Genomic DNA, 19,259 nt, shown 5'->3' with positions numbered 1-19,259 from the left:
CCCTCCTTGTAGCCGGTTACTTGCAAAATGCTGGGGGAAGATAACGTTGACTGAAAGTTCAAAAGTTTAGGACTGTGCCTCTGTGGTTTTGAGAGAGTTGGCAGTTGGGATGAAAAACCACATACATTACATGTCTTATCAGTGTGTCTCCAGCTTCCTTCAGCTGCCAACAGTAATCAATTATTCAATAAATTTATACCTACCTTTTTATGTGTGTCTAAAATCTGTTTATTAATATTTTCCAGCATTTTCCAAAAAAAAGATAAATAAACTAAAGAGAAAAACATATGAATACAGCAATACAATCTGATCAAGCCAGTAATAATGAACAATGGTGTGGGCAGTGCAGAAGAGATAAAGCCACCAACTTAAACAATATCAGCCATCTGGAGGGAAGGGTACCAAGGCTACAAAAGCCACCAACAGGGAAGAAGAAAGAGGCTGGAATTACACCAAATAATGCAATTATACAGTTAAAGTTAATCAATTTTCCTGACCTTTGATAATGATCGATACATTTCCTCCCAGTAGGGTTGGGAAGTGTGACAAGACCAAAGCATGTGTACACTGGTGACATCTGTCACATGTTGGGTCCACATTAATAGATTATAGACAGCCTAACCTTTGTGACGTGAGTGCAGTATCTGTATGATGCTATCGCACAGATGAAGAACTTACGTGTATTACTTAATGCAGCTTCCCGGAGTTCCTGAGACATTTCTTCTCTCAGATCCACCTCCCTAAACTGATTTGATGGAATTTAAGGAGTCTATGTGCAGGGAGTGAATTTGAACTTACGCACAGTACTGTGTAAAATTCTTGAGACACCTCTCAGTTCCTTATATTTTACTATTTGCACATGATTTACTGAAACAGGTGCAGACATACATGTAAATACAGCGTGTTAGGCAAAATTTGTACAGTTCTGAGGAGCTTGAAAGTAAATATTTGGAGTGACTGCCATTATTTTTTAATATGGTCTGAACTATCTTAGGCAAGCTTTCTCGTAAGAGAACTCTTTAGGGACGGTTCTTCAGCTTTCTTGAGGAAGGATCCTGTGTTAGATCTTTGCTGGTCTTATTCCTAGTTCTATTAATAAGACTATAAATTTGTGGGCACCAAAAAAGGGTTTTTATAGATAGATTAAACTTTTCCGTTATCTGCTGTAAAGATACAAAGGTGTTGTTAATCTATGGGTCTTTAAATGATTCTAGCAGAGGTGTTGGACTATGAATTATGAGCATTTGGGTTGTCCTTAAAGCTGTTTGGAGAGCTAAACAACACCTAAACTGGTTCCAAATGGAACAATGGAACGGTCTGACTATAACATTTTTGACTGAGCCTATATTGAAAGACGAAGTTTACAGCCCCAAAATGGAGTTTCCAAATAACCTCTTGGGTAAACTCATTGTTTAGGCACAGATCCAAAAGCCGCAGGAAGAGCTGGTTCCCATGAATGTTTAGCTGTCAGTTCAAACTCGCTCTCCAGCAGTTTGAGATGAATGAAAATGAAGTGAGAAATTTGTTATTTCTAACAGCATAGCTGCATCAGCAAAAAACACAACCTCCTAACAACATTAGCTTTAAATTCTCCAATAGTTATGACTCTGAAATATCTATAGTTGACAGTTTTTTCAACTTAAAAACTACATTGTCTTTTTAGGCCCATTCCACTTTTGACAACAAAGGTAACATGTATTTTCCCACTTATCATATATGATGATTTTGAATATTTTTCCTTTGTTTTTTAATACAAGGGGAACCTTGGCAACTTACCAAAGAGAGAGATATGTTTAAAAATGTTCGGATATGTGTCAAGGTGTACAACAAAGACCTGTTAGACTAGATAAAACAGAATGTTTATCATCACCGCACAGCAAGAAGGCTCTGGGTTCAGGTCCACCAGCCAGCTGAGGCCTTTCTGTGTGGCGTTTGCATGTTCTCTTCATGTCTATATAGGTTCTCTTTGGGTACTCTGGCTTCCTTCCACACTCCACAGATATGCATGTTAAGTTAATTGGTGACTCTAAATTGGCCGTGAAGGTGAATGGTTGTCTGTCTCTCTGTGTTAGCCTTGTGATAGACCTGAACGGGGTGGGATAGGCTCCAGCCCAAACATGACCCTGAATTAGATAAGCAGAAGAAAATGGATGGATGTTAGTAATAATGTTTATAAGGCACCTATGGCATGTTTATGACCTGATGTGGTATTAATTAGCTATTTTTTACTTTACATATAACATAATATCAAAAAATAGCTCCTAGTGGCGTCAACTACTTGTCTTCTTCAGCGATGCTTTCTCAGTCCAGGTCTGTAATTACAGTGGAGTAAAACACGCTCAGTGACCGTCTCAAGTGTTCTATGATCAGCTCTTTAGCATGGTATGATGGTATGTAAGAAACATATAATAACATGGGGCATAGTGCATCTATAACAAGAACTGCTGTTAAAAATAAACTGCCAATATGTTTGGACTGCAGGAAGAATTCCAGAGTACATTCCCCAAATGTGGTATGTGGGGGTGGTAGATCAGGTCAAATGGAAAGACCTATTTGTGTCCCACACAGACAGGGATCCATAACCTCAAAGTCAGCATAAGAGTGAATGTACATTCCACTTTTTGCCACTATTATGTATTTCTGAAGAATAAAGCAAGAGTAGTAAGGACAGAATCCAGGAGAGGAGGAGGTGAGGAGGTGGTGCTCATTTTTTGCTATCTGTCAATATAAATTTAATGGCAAGGTGGTGAAACAGGGAGTCTTTTGATGTGCACTAGACAACAAGGTCCCTTTCTTTTGCACTACGGTGCCTTAGGAGATGGCTCACAGGCATGTTTGCACACACACCCATTAAACACACATACATGTATGAAACCACATCAGAGATCTTTTTGCTATTGAATTGCTCCTGAGCATTGTCCTGTTTGCACTAAAGGGAAACCAACTCATCGCCCTGAGAGTGATTACACCCAATCAAAGTGCAAGTTACGCACACATACAGTAGGTGGCTGAGCTTTATAATCACTCCGCCCTCCCAGTCAGGAATCTTTATGGTGAAATTGCTCTCCACTTAAAAAACAGATGTTTTCGTGCTTTTTTCTTTAATGGTGTAGCCACTAAAAAGATTTTATAGACCCAGTTAGATCTGAGATAGACTTTTTAACTTTACGGCTTAGCCTTCACATTGATTCTGTTTCATCCCAGTATGCAAATCCAGTTAGCGTCTGGCTCCAGATTCCACTTACTTTATCTGCAGGCACTCGTTTAAAATGAGACATATTTTGATTTCGAGGCATATCTGCTTTATAGACAAGTGTAATACGATGATGAGGATGCAAAGACAGTTGGCGTGCTCAGGTGGTTTGGTGGTATGTTTTCTACAGTAGGTGACTACTATACAAACAATGGTTAAACTCTTACACTACTGGTAATTCAAGCGACATTTATATTCCTCAGTAGGGCCAAAGGTTATACAGGAAGTGGAGTAGCACAAAGGGTTGAGTCAGGGACTGTGATAGTAGTGTTTACAGTGCATGCATTTGTATCTGTGTGTCCAAAGTTTGCTTAGGCTCAGAAAGCTATTCGCTATACCAACAAAATGAAATGAAACCGATACTCGATACAAATACAAATGGCAGCGTCTTTGCACAGGAGCAGGCCGACACTGGCACAAGAGGGACAGCGAACACGGGTGACAGAAAGAGACTGATGAGAAGTTATGAGGCTCAGGTCCTACGGGAGAGCTAACCAAACTACAGGTGTATGTTTACAGTCTCAGTGCCAGACTTACTTAAGTAAGTGTTTCGTACATGCCACGTCCAAGATAACAGTTAGGTCACTCACTGTGTTGTGCAAATAACTCTCTGCTTTTTATTTGGGGTTTGTCGTCACGTGCTACTAATGCCCTTGTTTGTGCTTCACTGGCTCAAGGCTTGTCGCTAAGGTAGTGTTTAGATACATAGAGATACCTTGCTCCAGTTGGTAGTGTATAAGTACCTCTTTTTTTCTCAGGTGCTATCACAGTCACAAACAAAATCAGCATAATCTATTCATAGTTAAAACAGGGCTCCTACAACATGAAGAATCTCTATGTAAGTGTGAAACAGTAAATCGTTCTGTTAAAGGTTTTAATATATAGGTTGCAAGTGTGAACACAAGTTTCTGCCATTTAGTTCATTAGTAGCATAACATATGTGTAATTGTATTACTGTAGATATCAAGTTTTTGCCTTTGCATAGGATTCTTTTTCTTATTTCTTTTTATAAACTGCTGCATATCTGCTTTTAAAGTCATCGTGTTTACTTTAAGGTCATCCACACCTTCATTTAAACCACTCCAAACCTACAGAAACAATAACTCCATTGGTCTTCCAATGGTCCTCCTTTTAAGACTTGGTTTTAGGTGTAGCCCACCAGACGGGGCATGCTAGGAAAGCTCTTGCGCATGCTCATGCACTTCTCCTGGTCCAGGAAAAGTGAATTGGCTTTGACAGATAGGTCATGTTCCAGGGATACTTTGGTCTTCACCAAAGTCTGCAGAGTGTTCTCGGCCTCCATCAGCCTCTCTTGAAGTTTCCGAATAGTGTCCTCGATCTCTCTCACCTCACTCACAAGTCTGAATAATTAGAGAGAGAAAGACTGCTTACTGTCAAATCTGCAGCATAGGGAAAGAAGTTAAGGAAACTTTCCAAAGTATGACATTGTGAGATTTGCAATTAAAGGTAATAATTTATATTATTGTTCATTTAAACCACAGAGAGGCCAAACCCCTCTAAAATGTATGAAATGACAAAGTTAAAAAACATTTTTTGGCAGTAATTCACTGGTATTACACTTTGTCACTCAATGAGGTTGATTAACTAAAAGTGACGTTAAAAATTAAGTTAAAAGTACAAATAGCAGCCGGTTAAAATCAGGGAAATCAGTGCATTCTTTGTCAATGATTTGATTCTTGATTGAGAAATGGTATATTTGCATAATTTTCTTCACTCCTTGAAGTAATTTGTAACATACAAAAGGCACACACTACATTGCAAAATAGCCTGAGATGCGTTACCACATAATTACTAGTTATATCAACCACCAGAAAGCAGTTTTCCTTCTTAGGTGTGGTTCTGGCTCAGGAGGTAAGGCAGGTCACCTACGTCCATTGGAGTATGAATGTGTGTGAATCTTAGGCTACGTTCACACTGCAGGTCTTAATGCTCAATTCCGATTTTTTGATCAAATCCGATTTTTTTTGTCTGCTTGTTCACACTACAAATAAAATGTGACAGCAAACGCGCTCTAGTGTGAACCCTCAAAGCGGCCCGCATGTGCAAAAGACGACGTCATACACAACGCGCTCTGTTTAGACCCAGACCAAACAGTATTGTTTGACTGATGGCCCTTAATATAAAGACTTGTTTCGGACTTTACGTTTCCCAATTTTGCTTTAAGTTATAAAGTTATTTTGTTATTTACATATGGCCTAATAATGATCCTTATTGCTGTTTTAGAGAGGAGCGGTGCTTCAAAGGATAGTTGCAGATTTCTGTAAGAATCTGCAGATTACACAGTACAAATAAAATGTTCACGTTTCTCCAACGTTGTCTTCCCAACAGTTTCACTGACATCTACACTGGATGGCCAGGAAGCGTTCACGATGTGTTCTCGGGCGCTTCTCTGATAATTGGCGTCTGTCTTGTGTCAGTGACGTAAAAGACGGATTTAATGCGACATGACCATTCAAACAGCAGTCGCTTTCTAAAACATCAGATATGTATCGGATTCAGTACCACATACGAAAGGGACCCAGGTCGGATTTGAAAATATCGGATTTGTGCTGTTCACACTGTCATACATAGGGTCAAAGAAGTCAGATTTGATGTGCTTTTGCCTGCAGTGTGAACGTAGCCTTAGACAGACAGTGCTTACATAGAAAAAAGTGCTTGTATAAATCGGAGTGAATGGGTGAATGCGGCAACGTGTATAAAGCGTTCTGAGTACTCAGAGTAGAAAAACGCCATATGGGAACCCGTCCATTTACCATTCCTGACTCCTAAAACCAGACAGCTTTTTGTCCTTCACCATGACCAGCTGGTGTCTGCTGATTGTAGCACAAATGTAGAAGGTTTGGTGATTTTCTTTCTCTATTCACCCTTAGTGCAAGTAACTGAAACTCAAAACCTTTTTGTCTGGAGGAACAATCTAATAACATCTGAAATCACATCTGATTTGGAAATGTGGAACAAACTACCTGTGGTGTGGATTGTCCCTGCAGAGCTCTACGTTGGGTCTGCGGATCCTCTCCTCCAGCCTCGTTTGGGCCACTTTTAATGGGGACTCTTTATCTCTGAGAGCCTTCTTTATTGACTCAATTAGCATCTCAGTCTGAAAGATCTCTTGTAGAGTCTGCATGAAAAGACAAAAGACAACAAATTGTGATGCAGCCGCTGAGAGTTCCAGTCATGTAAGCATAGCTGAGTTAGGCATGGTAATTAAGGGAAAGGCTGACCCGAAGCCAAAAGAGGGGAAAATGTGAGAATCTCAATAAAAAGGATCATGTACAAAGCTGCAGACTTTGAGTCAGCTGAACACAGGCACACACATGCACAGTGGCCTGCTCTGTCTAACCCCATCTGAAATAATTTCATTTCAGCCAATCACTACTTCTTACAGCTGACAGTGAGGGAGGTTTATTGAAGACCTTGTGCTTCACATCACTCCTGTCAGTGTTCGAACTATCCAGCAGCTCTCGATGGCAACCTGAAATCAATGGGATAAAGTGCAGAATGTGACACAAGCAATGAACAAACTACTACAGCTCCTCTCCTCTCCTTTGACAGGGATGTTTTGCAAATATAATCCATATAATCCACCATAGAGGGCAAATCTGCACAGCTGATGGAGATAGAGAGTTTTAGAAAGAAGCGGGGAAAAGGATTGTACAGACACATGATCTCTTCCTAATAAGTGGCAAATGTAGTTAAATACTCAATAAGAAAAAAGAAATGGATTTTTTTCTTTTTTTTCCTAAAATAAAACCATGTGATTGCCTCTGAAACCACTTTTCTTAATAATCTATTTCACGTTTTATTTCACATTGTGAAATAATCAAGAACGAAGTCCAACATAAGAATAAAATTAGGAACAGGCTGTAATTCATTACACTACGATTAAAATACAATGATAAAAAAATGTCCCCGTTACATAACCTTATCAAGATATTATTGTCTTTTATGAAATAAACCATGCAGAAAAGGTGATGACCTTAGCCAGGTGTGTTTGCAAGCTGTTCTTGGCATCACCGGTTTCTGATATGCGGTTGGTGAAGGCTACGTTGACATTGTTGAACTGGTTCCACATTTCATTGGAAGTGGCGTTCAGCAGGATTTCTATCTCATCCCTGAGCTTGTGGGAGGCAGCTCGCTCGCTTTGGGAATGCAGGATGTTGTCATCTGTAAACTTGGACCACGAGTCAGGCAGAGAGATTCTGACAGAGAAACAGTTAGATGCATTTACAGTATGTTCCAACACTCCCACTGGTTTTGAACATGATGCATTTGGAAAAGAGTTTTTCAGATATCACAAAACTTTTTAGCCATTTTAGCCAAATTTCATTGTTATTGTTCTTAAACTTTTGAGAGGCAGGGGCTTGTTAGCAAACGAAAACCTTCAAGGGCCCCTCATAATAAACCAGATTATATAGTAAGTCTATTACAAAGAATTACTATGATTAGTAAACTTTCAGGTACCATTCTTAGTGAAAAACTTTTCAACCTAAATGCTTAAAATGCATGAAAACTGGTACAAAAATGAAGTGAGCTAGTATAAAGAACACAATATGATTGTTTGGGTTTTTTGTAGTATAACTGTACAGTTAGACATTAGATTTACCCTGAAGTCTTAGGTACATGCATTCATGTCCCTGTTAGGTTGCAATAGTTGTGGTTACTTAAATGTTTATTGGGAATGACAATTATGGAAAATTGTATAAAGTTTTTGTTTGTTTGTCTTAGCAATTGCTAGTATTCAAACGGGAGATGGTGAACATGGTAAAGCTGACACTTACAGTCATCACTGGCCACTTTACTAGGTGCTGCTCAATTGCTGGTTACAAAAAACTAATCAGCCAATCACATGGTGGGAACTCAGTACATTTAGGAATGTAGACATTTTCAAGATGATCTGCTAAAGTTTAAACTGAGCATCAAAATGGAAAACAAAGGTGATTTAAGTGACTTTGAACATGGCGTGGTTGTTGGTGCCGGATGGGCTGATCTACTCGGATGTTTCCGCACAACCAACTCTAGAAATTCCAGAGAATTACATGAGAAAGAGAAAATATCCAGCGAGCGGCAGTTTTGTAGATGAAAATGCCTTGTTAGTGTCAGTGGTCCACGAATAATGCCCAGACTGCATCAAGTTGATAGGAAGTTCATTCAAATAATAATGCATTATAACCACAGTGTGCAGAAGAGCATCTCTGAATACTTGACATGTGGAACCTTGAAGCAGATGGGCCACAGCAGCAAAAGACCACACTGGGTGCCATCCTGTTAGGTAATAACAGGAACCTGAGGCTACCATTCTCAGAGTCTCACCGAAAGTGGGCAATAGAAGACTGGAAAACTGGCTTCTCCTGCATGATGGTATAGTGAGAATTTGAAACATATAAAAAAAATATAAATGAAAATATGAAAGCATTTATCCTTTCTACCTTATATCAACAGTTTGATGGTGATGGTGTTTTGGTTTCTTGCCACACTTTGAGGCCCTTTAATACCAACTGAGTTAAACACCACCGCCTACCTGAGCATTGTTGCTGGCCGTGTCCACAGAGTGTCAGTCTATACTGCCAGCAGTATAACACATGTCACAAAACTCCGATCACCTCAGCCTAGTTTCTTGAACACAACAATGGCCTCCAGACTCACCAGATGTCAATCCAATATGATCTCAGTGTGTTGGAAGCACCACGTTGAATCAATAGCACCAAAAATTAAGGTAGTTTGGAAGGCAAAAGCAAGGTGCACCATATAAAGTAACCAGTGAGTGTATATCGTAGCCCTGGTGTGCGTAAGTGCAGCTTCACTATGTTCCTGGCATTACTATTAACTTTTAATCGCCTGATAAAATATTTACATCTCACTTGCAACAAATCACCAATATACAGTAATGCTTCAAGACTGCTTAACATTTTTATATATTTATCTGGACACAACAATTTATCATTTCATGCAAGCGTAAACAAATTCTGGACAGCAATATCAAGTATTTCATCGAATATGATTGAATCGTTCAGATATTCAAATATATAATTATACTCACGAAGGGTCTAGTCTGTCAATTCCTCTGTAATAGCCAATACCATCCGATGTGTTCCTTAAATGGTGACACCTTTGATCTATCCTCTGAGCTGTCAGTTTGTCACTCAGATCTCTTTCCAACTCATGTTGAGCTGCTCGGTTTGACCTAATGAATCACATAACGTAAAACAGAAATGAAAACTTTTAGAAATTGAGCACATGTCAAACTGCACAGTCTTAGTCAGATTGTCAGACTTACGCCAGCTGAGCAATGGCTCTGTCCAGATGTCGCCTCATCCTTTCCTGACATGACTTTATAACTTCTACCTCCTTTTTTAGCACAGGTAGAAAGAATATAACAACTTTCTTATTTCTGCAGTCATATTGGTCTCATGAGTCCCAAATATATATATATAACCACACTGATCTTTTATTTTACCTTTATGAGGTCTTTCTCTACGTCATCGTGTACCAGGTCAATGGACATCCGCCTCTCTCTGTGGTACAGACACTCTTGAGACACCTGTTAGCAAAATTTTATTTTGACTAAAGCAAGATGCAATGGTAAATCCATAAAGAACATTTAGAACATCTCCAAAAGATGGGGATATAATATGATTGTAAAGAAAAACACAATTTATATCAATATCAAGGTGTACATATACTAAGTTCTGCAACATGTTTGGATCATACTCCAATTTCAGTCACCTGGAGAAGTCTCTAAGAAAGTCTCATGCCACATGATATTGGTCTAGAAAGGTGTCCCTGTCATCAGATATAAAGCCAGATCAAGTTAACTCTCTCAGGGGGACTATGGTCATTCGAACAGGGCACTAGGATGACCTATTTATGGGACTGACCCAGTGAAAGCACCGTCATTTTGAAGGGTTGCAAAGGATCATGCAAAAACTGTCTCTACAACCAAACAGACGACTGCTTTAAAACTGGCATAATATGGATGATTGATAATATGCGTGCACTCAGTCTTGGTATGACCAGTGTTATGTCATGTTTTCTCTCAAACAAATAAAAAATATCAAGCTAAATGTTCAAATAATATCACTCAAAATTAGTGTGCATCCTGTGAAAAAAAAATTCAAAGTAGCTCATTGAAACATATTCCTTCCAGCCTCACCTGAAGGGGCCCTTCAGTCTCTGCCAAGGCTCTCTCTAGCCTCCTTTTGACCTCATTAAGAGCTGCTATCTCTGTCACCATGTTGTCGATCTCATGGCTCAGCTCAGACTTCCAAAAGACAATGTCATTGAGCCTTTCTCCTATGTTCTTGCTGGTATTCTCCTGGGTTCGTCTGGTAAGTTGCTCTTTATCCTGCATCAGCCTGATGGTGTCTCTTCTTAGTCTCTCTGCGCTTTTCCGGGAAGACTCGGATTCCCTGTAGTTGTTGTGGTTGGACTTGTACCAGTCATCTGGAGTGTAGCGGGTGGTCAGCGCGCTCCTGTTGGATGGGTACAACACCGTCTTGGCACGAACCAAATCGAAATTCTCTCGTTGTATGGAAGGGGATGGGATAGTGCTGTTGCTCCTGTAATAGCTGTTTGTCCTCCACAGACTGGCATTGGGATTCATGATCAGGGCTGCCTGGGGGTTTCGATAGCTGGATGCCATAGTGGAGATGGCAGGGAGAAAGTGGCTGCTTTTTGGCCGAGCATACGTTGCTGTCAGAGTGGATCCAATCAACTCCATTTTTCAAAGCCTGCAAGGGTTCAAAGTGGTACTACTAGTCCTGAGTCAAAGTAAAGAAAAAAGTTCTCAAACTGATTTGAATATTTTACATATTCATATTAGCTACCTGGATCAGACATTTAAAGCAGTTTACAAACTCTGTAGGTTGGTTAAGTATACAAAGAAAACGTGTTTAGATGGCTCATTAGAGTAAGAAGGTGGAAAATAAAATCAGAACTAAGGTGAAGCATCAAAGTAGACAAAGAACTGCCTTACCAAGATGAACGCTTGTCAGTTGCTCGACAGTGTCTTGTGACCAGCTGCCTCTCAGCTCTGTTTACCTGAGAATGAGCTCAAGAACGCACTAAAGGTAAACTGGCATGCATAATAGAAAAGTTAGCAAGTCATTCATTCAGCCAACCAATGGTGCTGCACAGTCCTGGACAGCAGCAGCTGGCCTTGTTCAAGATTTCTGTTGACACAGAAGCAGTTGCCATGGGTTACTGCAACACTGTGCCAAGGATTTTCAGATTAATAGTGACCAGGTGCTTTTCTTTGGACTAGTAAATGCACCAGTGTTACAAAATGTGTCCACAGGACAGATGTAACTTTGGTGTTTGTAATGTTTCTTCTTATTAGATTTCTTTATAAAATCCTACTGACCTCCTGTGACTTTACAAAGTTCCAGTCCACTTTTCAACCAATACAGGCACAGCTTATCAGGAACACAGTTAAAGTGGAAAAGTAAAATGCAGTGAAAACAACACAGCAAATAGATGCCTATATTATAAACCCTCAGCACCATGAACTGTGATTTTTTTTTTTTAATTCACTGATAACTTACAGCTCTCCACATTCTGCCTATTCTCTTCTTTCTTCATTAAACAAGATAAACATTCAAAATACACCCCAATCAGTTTTTAAAGAATTTATTTACGGATGATCGATTACTTTCAGTAGCTTAATCAAGCCATTTGTCATTAAAATCCTCGATGGAAGGGAGGCAATCGGAGCTTTGTTTTTAAAGCAGTCAACTTCAGTTGGTCTCCATGCATGCACACATTAGCTCACCGTCACCCTGAGAACCAAGCTGTCTGTATTGATTACAGTTACTTGTTTAATGATTCATGCTGCAGGAAGAGTCCACACAAACCCCTGTAGCACAGAATAATAATCTGTGTTGTGTTACCTACCATTGGAAATGAGGATCGTTTACATTAATCTGTTCTGAGGGGGTAGGGCTGGACAGATGATAGCCTGGTTTCCACAGGGACAAGGAAAGGTGTAACCAGGATTTATTTAGCTCTGTCTTAACAATAGAAGTGTGATCTGAACAAAATCTTTGAATGAGATTATTTTGGGGTCTTTCCAACCACCATATGTTATTTAATCTACTGCTAATTATTTAATGTTGTAATAATTTTAAAACTTTACTTGGCAGAGTTTATGGCGGGTAAAGAGAGCTTTCTCATCCTCCCTGGCTGTATGATAATACTTAACCAGCAACTTTCAGTGAGATCAGCTTTCCATCTTACTGACACTTACACACTCATAATGTAGGACTCAAGCACAGAATGTTTTCTAACTCCATGTTTGTAGAGAATAACATCTATATTGCTGTCCCTTTATGTATGAATGCTGTGTTAAATACTGTTGTAGCAGCAATCATTTAGTTAGCTTATCCTCATTACATGAAAGAAGTTAGTACCCTTACAATCTGGAAGTAAATTAGTGTAACTCCCCAAGTAGGGTCCAGTCTGAATTTGATCTATGCACTCAGGTATTTAAGGTGTACTGTACTGACAAGCTTAATTAATATTTGTTTTTGGGAACAAATTTTTTTGACAGGTTTTTCTTTAAGTAAAAAAACAAACAAATCCATCAAACCCCACTTTAGAGATCACATAATGAAATCTCAAGCTCATTAATGAAGAATTTGTGATTGGCTTGCAGGTTTGTATGTCCTGCCCTGGAACCTCCTCCAAGACCTGTCCCACTTTATAACTGGAAAGGTCTTGGTGGCCACCACGTGCACAGTTTTGCAGCCCGTGCTCAGCTACTATTGTCATAAACATACAGGTTTAGATTTAGAATGGAATGGCGTGCCATTGCTCCACCCCTGCAGCCTGCGGCATCACTTAACATGGCTAGGTTGAAGAAGGCCATCCCACACGCTTCTACTGCCCTGACCTCATCCACTATAAATACACCCCAGAAAAGCACGAAAAGCGCGCCTGCGTTTGAAATTCCTCCCCTGGATAGAACTGCAAGTGTCCCCTGGAAAAGCGATTCCTAGTGAAGCTCCCCACTGGCCTCTGAACATGAAGGCAATGTAAGAGGGGCCTATATATACTCCTGCCATGTGGCCCATGAGAGTATGCTGTTAATTACTGCACAGTAGAAATGTCTGAGGGAGCAAGTGTGCTGTCTACTCCGCTTAGAGTACAGTGATACAGAACTGAAGGCTGTAATCTTCAGCGGTATAAAACCATTAATAAAACAGAGCTTCTAAATTGAGTCATAGTATGAAGTTTTAAGAAATAGTTTCCTTTTCTTATGTGGTATATAGTAGTAGCCACTTAGCAGTCAAGCTATATTGCTGTGGGGAAAAAAATGACAAGCAGGAAAATTATAGTGTCATAATTTTTTTAATTTATGTCCTGTGGTTTGGCAGAAGTGTCCAAGCCTTGAATTTTTCTCATTTTGGCTGCAATGAAAGTGGCAGTGAATTGTCAAATTGGACTGGACAGGTAGAAAAATACACTGAACCTGCAGTCAGCGTTCACTGCTTCACACATGTAGACATGTACTTTGATATTATTTCTTTTGCAACATTAATACTGGAAGACATACAATGCTCCGGTGCTCCGAATTCAGAGAGCGGTTTTAATAAGCTGTGCAGATACCAGTGTCCTCCTTCAAACACCCGACAACCAAAATAGCTGGAGATACAAAATAAGAACTTGATCCTTCTGCTTGAGTGTGGACAACCACAACCAACTGCACATCTGAGACATTTTGTAACTATGTCCTGCAAAGTTAGGATGCTGTAGCATTGTTATAATCTGTTCACAACCAGAGCGGATAATTGCGGCACTTTTTTAACTTTGCACAGAGAAATATCAAACAAACAAACTTGGTGATAGTTCTCTTATTTTCTTACTATATGTAGCAACACACCCCTTTCACCACACACAATCCCTTAAGGTCGTGTCCTTTCCTTTCCACCACTGACCTTCTCTTGATTGGGTAAGAATAGACGACGTGAGGAGGTCATTTCTAAACATTCCTAATTAGTAAAAAAAAAAAAAAAAAAAAACAGGTTCCCTGTTCCCTCCCTGGGCCCCTAGTGCTTTCACTTCTTCAAACCACACCTATTTTGATGTCAACCTGGCAATTGTCCAAGCCTCTGGTTGTACCACAGCTTCCTCTATTGGCAAGATTGATATGAGGTGCTTTCCTGTGCTTTGCTTACACTCCTGACTGCTGGGTCAAACAGATAAACTAGACTTGTAGCTGTCTTTATGCCCGACTATGCAGGCCATTATACTGGCATCAGTTTCCTCTCATGAATTCTAGATGGATCCTTCTACGAGGAGGGCGGCCACACCTGGAGAACAATACAGAAGATGTAATGAACCATTAAATCTAATGACAATATTAGAGATCCCCCACTGTGGTAATGGAGCATCCAGGTGGGAAAATCACAGGAGCCTCCTGAGCTTATCACAGATTGTCAGTAGTCACCCAAGGAAGTGCTTCTGTGTGTTCTAATGATTTCTTCTAATAGCCATAATACACATTCATCCTTGTGCTTCTATATTGTGAGTCCTCCAGTTTGTCTTCTTTGGTAACAGTGGTATCATGCTGTTGAGTGAAGTTGATTATTTAGGCTCTTATAACCTGAGGGGTCAAAGCAGTTCCTTGTAGTGGTGGGTCAAAAATGCAACAAAATTTTAAATCTATAGATGAAATCCAGCCTCTGATTGCAATTTAATTTAGTTTCTATGCTATTCTTTCATCTCAGCACCCCAAGATAATCATTACTGTGACTATTCTATACAAATATAACCCAAATAAATGTAAAAAAATCATGGTTGCAATCTGAAAACCTGAAAATACACCCTTTCTCCAATATCTTCAGTGATATTAACAAAATTTCTAGGCCTTCTTAAAACAGAGTTCAAGTTGGCTTTTAGTAGATTTGATAGTCCCTTTTTTATGTGATGCTGCCAAGTGGTCAGTATTATTTAGATGTATGTTAGATGTAAGTGTATTAAGTTTTATTTTTTTTATTCCACTTATCGTGTTTTGAAGTTTTTGCATGTTTCATGTTGTTTTTATCTTGTCAAAGTACAAAGATGGTGATATAATTTTGCAGTGTGTGTGTGTCTGTTTGTGTATTATGTACTTATAAAATATGAATGTGATCTTATTACAGTATTATAGAAGGTTGTTACTGAAGCTTGTGAATTGTTTTTTTTATTCTTTACACTAAATAACGGTGCTCTATATTATATTGACAGGGTGTCATTTATGCCTTATGTGTATACTATTGTACATGTTGTACTATATCTGTGAAGCTTATTCAGTACGCTAAATGTTGCATAGCAATGCAAACCTATTAAGATGCTTCTTTGCCATGTGCATGTTTGTGTGGAGTTGCATGGCAACTTTCTACTGTATCTGCAGTCTGATGTCTGCAACTGTCTGAAGCAAAGAGCATTCTATGTCCTCGCCATAAAGCAGGCAGATGGATATTGTATTAGATACTCAGACAGAGGAAGCAGAGATGCACAGACATCCAGGCAACAGATATTTTTGTGTCCTGGGTAACAAAAAAAAAAAGCATTAAAGTTGACATTATTTTATACCCAACCCATTCTAAGATGGGAAATACTGATCTATCATCATTAGGCATTATGGCTGTTAGTAGTTGGCACAAAATGAATTGCACTTGTTGCCATCTGCTTTCTTTCCAAAGTGCACAGATAATTATTCATTTTCATAAAAGGACATCACATAAAACACTTGTAGCAGAAACGTTGCAAGCTGCTTTTGTTTTTAACTGTTTAAAAGATGAAGTTAAGAGGGTTACATCTACCCTAGTATGCATTTGAGCGTTTTCATCGTGAGTGATATCTATCTACTTTAATTAATGTTGCAAATAAAGAAAATTAAATGCAATGGATGGATTTGGTTTGCGTGGTGGCTGGCTATCATGTGGTGGTACAGGGAAGGGCAATGTGTGTCTGACAGGATGGGCAAGGGGTGGATGGACTCTAGCCATCCCCCACTCTGTGATCAAGGCTCCCAGTTGCAAACTTCCAGAGTGGGACGAGGGGCCATGAATGGAGGGCTTTGTTCAATCCGTGGTCATCACATTCCACTGGAGCCACTGTGTGGCATTCAGCAGAGCGGAGGAGAGGGCAGGCCAGGGCAGGACAGGACAGACGAGGGGAGGCCTGGAGAGGAAACACTAAGCAGCCTCTCTGTCTGTCACATCAAAACATTAAGATCTGTGCCATTTATGTAGAGGAAGTATTTTTAGCTTAGCGCTAATGCTGTAGATGTTAAAGTCTTTGCACTGTTTATGTGTACTTTTTAAAACACAAAGCCAGTCTTTAAGATTTTCTTATGTGAAGCTCCTTGACTTTTCATTACCTGCAGGACAGCAATGCACCTTTACTGGTGATATGTTTTTTAAGCAGTTCAGCACTCTGTGAATTGGTCACCACTGTTCTATAAGGTTACAGTTAGACTGGTGGTTGTAATTCTAGTTGGTTTTTTTGGTTAAATGGTTAAGAAGAGGAATGAAGTCTAATGTTTCCATGCTGACTCAAGAGTTGAATTATTCAGACTGGGCGTGTGTGTTTTAATCTCACACTCAGCCCTCTACCCCAAATTAGGGAAACTGCAGCTTGGCAAGACAGGAAGAAAAAATGAATGATAGAAACTTGAGATGGTTACACAGTGACTCATTATCATGCACGTAATGGTCATAGCAATATGTAGACCTTAATCATGAACAAAGAACCCTGCATTCCACGGGCTGGTGCCATTTAGGGGCGTAGGTGTGAAATGAGGCATGTGGCTAACTGATGTGTAAACTGTATTCAATACCAAAAGCTAGGAAAGGAAAAAGGGAATTTAGGAAGTATAATTCCAGTTGCATTTAGATTATTTTCCTCTGCCGTGTCACACTGCCTCCCTTTTTCCATTCATCCCTCATAATAAATGTTCCATTTATCGCAGTTCTCGAGCTATCCTTTTTTATAATCACTCAAAGTCTGTCGTCTCACACAAAGAGGTGTCTGTCATCGCATATGGGAGACTTGTGCACTGTGCCTTGGCAGTATGAAAACAAGAGTTGGAAGAGCGACTGGGTCCAGAGTCCAGATGGACTCTGTGACTGTGTCATTTCTGTTGTGCAATCCGCCGCCTTACAGACACCGTTGTCTCCAAGAGGAGACACCTGTACAAGTGGAACTGAAGGCAGACTGACCCCATATTCTTCTTGGCCGTACATGTCCTCCTTAAGCTTTTGCTCTTTTCTTCTTTTCTTCTATAAAGTTCAGAATTTACAAACGCAAGCACAGTATGAGAGCTGAAACAGGTGAAACAGTTTATAGCTTTACTGAAACAAACTTTGGAATTCCTTCTCATCCACATGGTTTTTAAAACACTCCCCTAAGCTTATTCATTCCTTTAAACATCCTCTTTAAACTGCAGCCTTTTCATTACCTAATAAAAAGATGCTCCAGTGACTCAGTTTTAATCTTGCAAGTATGTGTACCGTAAACAGTAGAGATATGAGGTATGTAAAACACACACATCCAGCACGTACAAAGCCCCGACTCCCCCTTGTCTTACATTGTCTTTGAGTGCTGCCAAAGGTCAAAGTGCATCCAGCAAGATATCAGATTGATTTCAAAGGCATGTTTTCATGTGAGGTGCACACAGTACTGTAACGCATCTTTGGTAGCATTTAGATTGTCTAATCAGAATTAGAGCAGAAGCATGGTTCATATTGTAATCAGCTGTTCTGTTGTTTCTAAACTGTGTACTTCATGGAAATTTACCTGACAAGTGGTCTTTTTAGTCAGTTCTACTCACTTGAGCACACTATAGTGCCAGTATCAATTCAAGCACCATGCAACCATGCCAGCATCACACGCTTGACCATAGATTACTGGGTTTTTTTGCACACACCCTGTCTGAATTCTTTTCTAACAGCTTACACTGGCCAAACAAAAGGCCAAGGAAGATTCAGATTTACCAGTACAAGGCGGAGAAAGGCATTTAAAACCATGGCTTTTTTGTTCAGAGGCATTTTCCAACCTCTGCGCCCTCCCCCTCTGTCTAAAATGCCGAAGGCATGTGGTTGACAGCTCCTCACAAGCTTTCAAATTGTTCTCTCTTTCCCAAATTTGGACTGAAGTAGAATGCCGCTATTGTTAACATGTTCAGCAAACTTGAGAGAATTTCATTTATCTTTTCTGGCAGCGTAACGGTCTCATATATAGAGGCAGTGGGAACTTTTCATTTTGCTAGACAAGATTTTGCCTTTCCCACCTTGTTCGGGGCCCTGGGATGCGCTGTAGGTTGTGTCAGAGACAAACTGTGGGTCCCTGGTATGACAGTCATTCAGTAGAGGTGTCAAGATATTATAAGTGGCGTAGGCATGTGAAAATTATGGCCATATGGTTCTCAATTCTGGCAGCGCACACAGAGCTGAACTGTAAAAATGTCTCAGTGGAATTCCAAGTGGACACTTCTTCAGCCTCTGTCAAATCCCTGAGTATCATATTTAGCCCCTACCATTAGAGTCCATTCTTACTTTGATTATGATGTTCTTTTAGTATGTGTACATCACATGATGCCATGTCAGGTGTATGTGCCACGTGAGGAGTACCCAGAGCTGTGAGTTAGCCCTCTGCTGGCTCTCGTGGATCTGTGGCAATTATATGCCCTCATCTTGTGTGTACAGAGGATAGCATGCAGCAGCTGGGAATGCACAATTACCTCAGTAGAAGGAGACAAAGTCAGCAAAAGTAAGGTCTGTAACTGATAAGATCTCTTAGTAGGCCTTTTGTATTTAACTCTTCTTTTTGTGGATTGTTCTGTCGACTATACTTACTGTTTTTTGTTTTAACCTTTCGAACTTTAGATCACCAATTTTATTCAATAGTGCACCAAAACAATTACACCAAGTCAGACCTGAACAGTTAAGAATTTGATATATTTAAACATATTTACCAGATGTAGCAATCAAATGTATCTCTTTCA

The 19,259-nt window shown here is 39.8% G+C and overlaps 1 protein-coding gene across 3 annotated transcripts; it reads right to left on the bottom strand.

The window, feature by feature from the left end:
- Positions 1 to 217: 217 nt before the first annotated feature.
- On the bottom strand, positions 218 to 15,722 carry tekt3 (tektin 3). Of its 3 annotated transcripts, none has more exons than XM_040039130.1 (8): positions 11,247 to 15,722; positions 10,425 to 11,001; positions 9,729 to 9,812; positions 9,549 to 9,619; positions 9,312 to 9,455; positions 7,251 to 7,473; positions 6,238 to 6,392; positions 218 to 4,614 (listed from the first exon to the last, which is right to left on the bottom strand). In XM_040039130.1, the coding sequence occupies exons 2-8, from the start codon at positions 10,989 to 10,991 to the stop codon at positions 4,398 to 4,400; spliced, it is 1,461 nt and encodes a 486-aa protein (XP_039895064.1). In that variant the 5' UTR covers positions 10,992 to 11,001; positions 11,247 to 15,722; the 3' UTR covers positions 218 to 4,397. The 3 variants fall into 3 exon arrangements, with proteins under 3 accessions (XP_039895064.1, XP_039895062.1, XP_039895063.1); XM_040039128.1 differs by having other exon boundaries at positions 10,425 to 11,031; positions 11,247 to 15,721; XM_040039129.1 differs by lacking the exon at positions 11,247 to 15,722 and having other exon boundaries at positions 10,425 to 11,200.
- Positions 15,723 to 19,259: the final 3,537 nt, after the last annotated feature.

This window comes from Simochromis diagramma, unplaced genomic scaffold (assembly GCF_900408965.1).
Source record: "Simochromis diagramma unplaced genomic scaffold, fSimDia1.1 OVJJ01000402.1, whole genome shotgun sequence".
Taxonomy (NCBI): domain Eukaryota; kingdom Metazoa; phylum Chordata; class Actinopteri; order Cichliformes; family Cichlidae; genus Simochromis; species Simochromis diagramma.
The sequence above is the reverse complement of the archived record's forward strand: the minus strand, read 5'-3'. Positions and strand labels throughout refer to the sequence as shown.